The sequence below is a fragment of the Belonocnema kinseyi genome, chromosome 5 (assembly GCF_010883055.1).
Source record: "Belonocnema kinseyi isolate 2016_QV_RU_SX_M_011 chromosome 5, B_treatae_v1, whole genome shotgun sequence".
NCBI classification, from domain to species: domain Eukaryota; kingdom Metazoa; phylum Arthropoda; class Insecta; order Hymenoptera; family Cynipidae; genus Belonocnema; species Belonocnema kinseyi.
Window position 1 is genome coordinate 131,615,441 of NC_046661.1, and position 2,640 is coordinate 131,618,080.

General features: G+C 22.8%; 1 protein-coding gene across 1 annotated transcript in view; it reads left to right on the forward strand.

Annotated features, from left to right (window-relative positions):
- Positions 1-2,640, forward strand: part of LOC117172777 (histone PARylation factor 1) — a 21,456-nt gene that overhangs the window by 15,931 nt on the left and 2,885 nt on the right. Inside the window, exon 3 of the mRNA XM_033360985.1 lies at positions 912-1,150. Coding sequence (XP_033216876.1) covers positions 912-1,150 — 239 coding nt within the window. The remainder of the gene's footprint in view (positions 1-911; positions 1,151-2,640) is intronic.

The window sequence follows — 2,640 nt, forward strand, 5'->3', positions numbered from 1 at the left end:
TTTCAATTTTAATGAAGTTCCTTCAGAAAACTTGCAAATTCTTTTTCATTACGTTTAGAAATCTTTTAAAAGTCTTTTTGAATATTATTTTTAAATACAATTAAAAAAAAAACCATATCAAATTTTTTTGAGGAATTTTACAAAATTTAATTTTATTCCTGTTTTTTTTTTTTACAAAAATTCATATATTTCATTGAAAATGCATCATGGGGTTTTTTTAATTCACCTTTTCTTGGTTGAAGATGCAAGAATTTGGTTAAAAATTCCTCTTTTTTATTGGAATTTAGCTGGTTGAAAATTACTTTTTTTTTGTTTATAATTAATTTTGTAAACTGGATTTCATTGAAAATTAATTTTCCCTCGTTTAATTCGTTTGATTGAAATTCGGCTTTTGTCACAAAAATTCGTCTTTTATGGTAAAAAATTAATAATTTCAAGCTGAAAATTAATTCTTTTTTTTTCTACCAAATATTTGCGCTTTTAACCCAAAATTGTAAATTATCAAGAGAAAATTAAATTGTAAATCGAACATTTTTCAAGGAAAAAGATGAATTTGCAACAAAATAGTCGAATTTAAAAAAGGAAATTTTCTAATTCAAAAATGAAAAAAAAATGCAAACAGATTTTTCAGTTTTCAAGCAAAAAAGACGAATTTCCAAGAAAATACTTCAATATTGAACCAAACAATACAATTTTTAACCCCAAAAAGATGAATTCTTTGAAAAATTATTTATTTTTTTCAATTTTAATTTTTTTTTAGTTCAATTTTAAAGAAATTCATTTTTTAATACTTGAAAAATTTTGTTACATACGATCTTAATTTTTTTAAATTTCTGATTTTTATTGAGACTATTTTTGGTCTCTAAAATAATTGTTGTTGTGGAAAATGAATGATGAAGTTTGGATTGCAGCGCTTATTTGGAGGAGAGGATTAAATTGGCGAATCCTTTTGAGAAGGCGACAATCGCTCGTCTCCAGCAGAAAGTGAAAGCTTTCGCGAAAGAGAAGAATATTAGTCTGGAAAAACATACGCCAGGAATGAAGGAAAGGGAGAGGAAAGTCGTGGCGAGGACTTTGCATGGAGCTGGCATTGTCGCTCCTTACGACCGGAAAACGCAAGTTGGCTATCGGAAATTGGCCACAAGTGAAGGTAAATATTATTATTTTTAATTAATTAATTTATATATTTTTTTTTAGTTCAAAACATTTATTTTTTTATTTACTTTTCTTAATGTCGCTTTTCTTTCAATTAATTGCTTCTTTTGTAACATAAATTCAACTATTTTCAAAAATATTTATCTTTTGATTTAAAAATTCGTCTGTTTTAGTAGAAATTCTTTTTTTTTTTTAATGAAAATGCAGCTTTTTATTTATAAAATTTCATTTGCAGGTATTTCAAGGCGTTTGAAATATTCTGTGAAGCAAGATTCTTTTTTAATTTCAGGAAATTTTGCTAGATTTTATCAAATTTCACTGGATTTTATTTAAAATTTTTATTAAAAATCAGTCTTTTTGGATTGGAAATTCAATTTTTTTTGTAGAATCTTATTTCATGTTTACAAATTTTGATCGTGAAAAGAGAACGAAGTGTTTTTAACCAAAAATTAAACTATTTCTAAAAATATTTATCTTTTGATATAAAAATTTGTCTGTTTTAGTAGAAATTATTATTTTTTTAATTAAAATCCAGCTTTTTGTTTATAAATTTCATTTGCAGGTATTTCAAGGCGTTTGAATTATTCTGTGAAGCAAGATTTTTTTAATTTCATGAAATTTTGCTAGATTTCATAAAATTTCACTGGATTGAATTAAAAATTTTGATTAGAAATAAGTCATTTTGGATTGAAAATTCAATTTTTTTTTTTTAAATCTAAGTTTTGTTTACAAATTTTGATCGTGAAAAGACAGCGAAGTATTTTTTAACCAAAAATTGAACTATTTTTAAAAATATTGATTTTTTGATTTAAAAATTCGTCTGTTTTATTAGAAATTCTTTTTTTAAAAATGAAAATGCAGCTTTTTGTTTATAAAATTTCATTTGCAGGGATTTCAAGGCATTTGTAATATTCTGTGAAGCAAGATTTTTTTTTAATTTCAGGAAATTTTACTAGACTACTACTATTTTACTAGATTGAATTAAAAATTTTGATTCAAAATAAGATATTTTGGATTGAAAATTCAATTTTTTTTGTAGAATCTTATTTCTTGTTTACAAATTTTGATCTTGAAAAGACAACCAAGTTTTTTTAAACAAAAAATTCAACTATTTTTTAAAATATTTATCTTTTGATATAAAATTTTGTCTGTTTTAGTAGAAATTATTAAAAAAAAAAATTAAAATGCAGCTTTTTGTCTATAAATTTCATTTGTTTATTCTTTTGAAACCTTTAAAAATGCTTATAAACCTACTAATTTTTTATTCGAAATCTTCAAAAATCTACACTTTTTCAAAAATGTTTTGGATTTATTGTGAAATTAAAAATTTCAAAATTTTGTAATAGAAAAAATGATTTCGTATTTTTTGAAGATTTTTACCATTTTTTTTTTATTCTTTTGAAACCTTTAAAAATCCTTATAAACCTACTAATTTTTCATTCGAAATCTTCAAAAATCTACACTTTTTCAAAAATGTTTTGGATT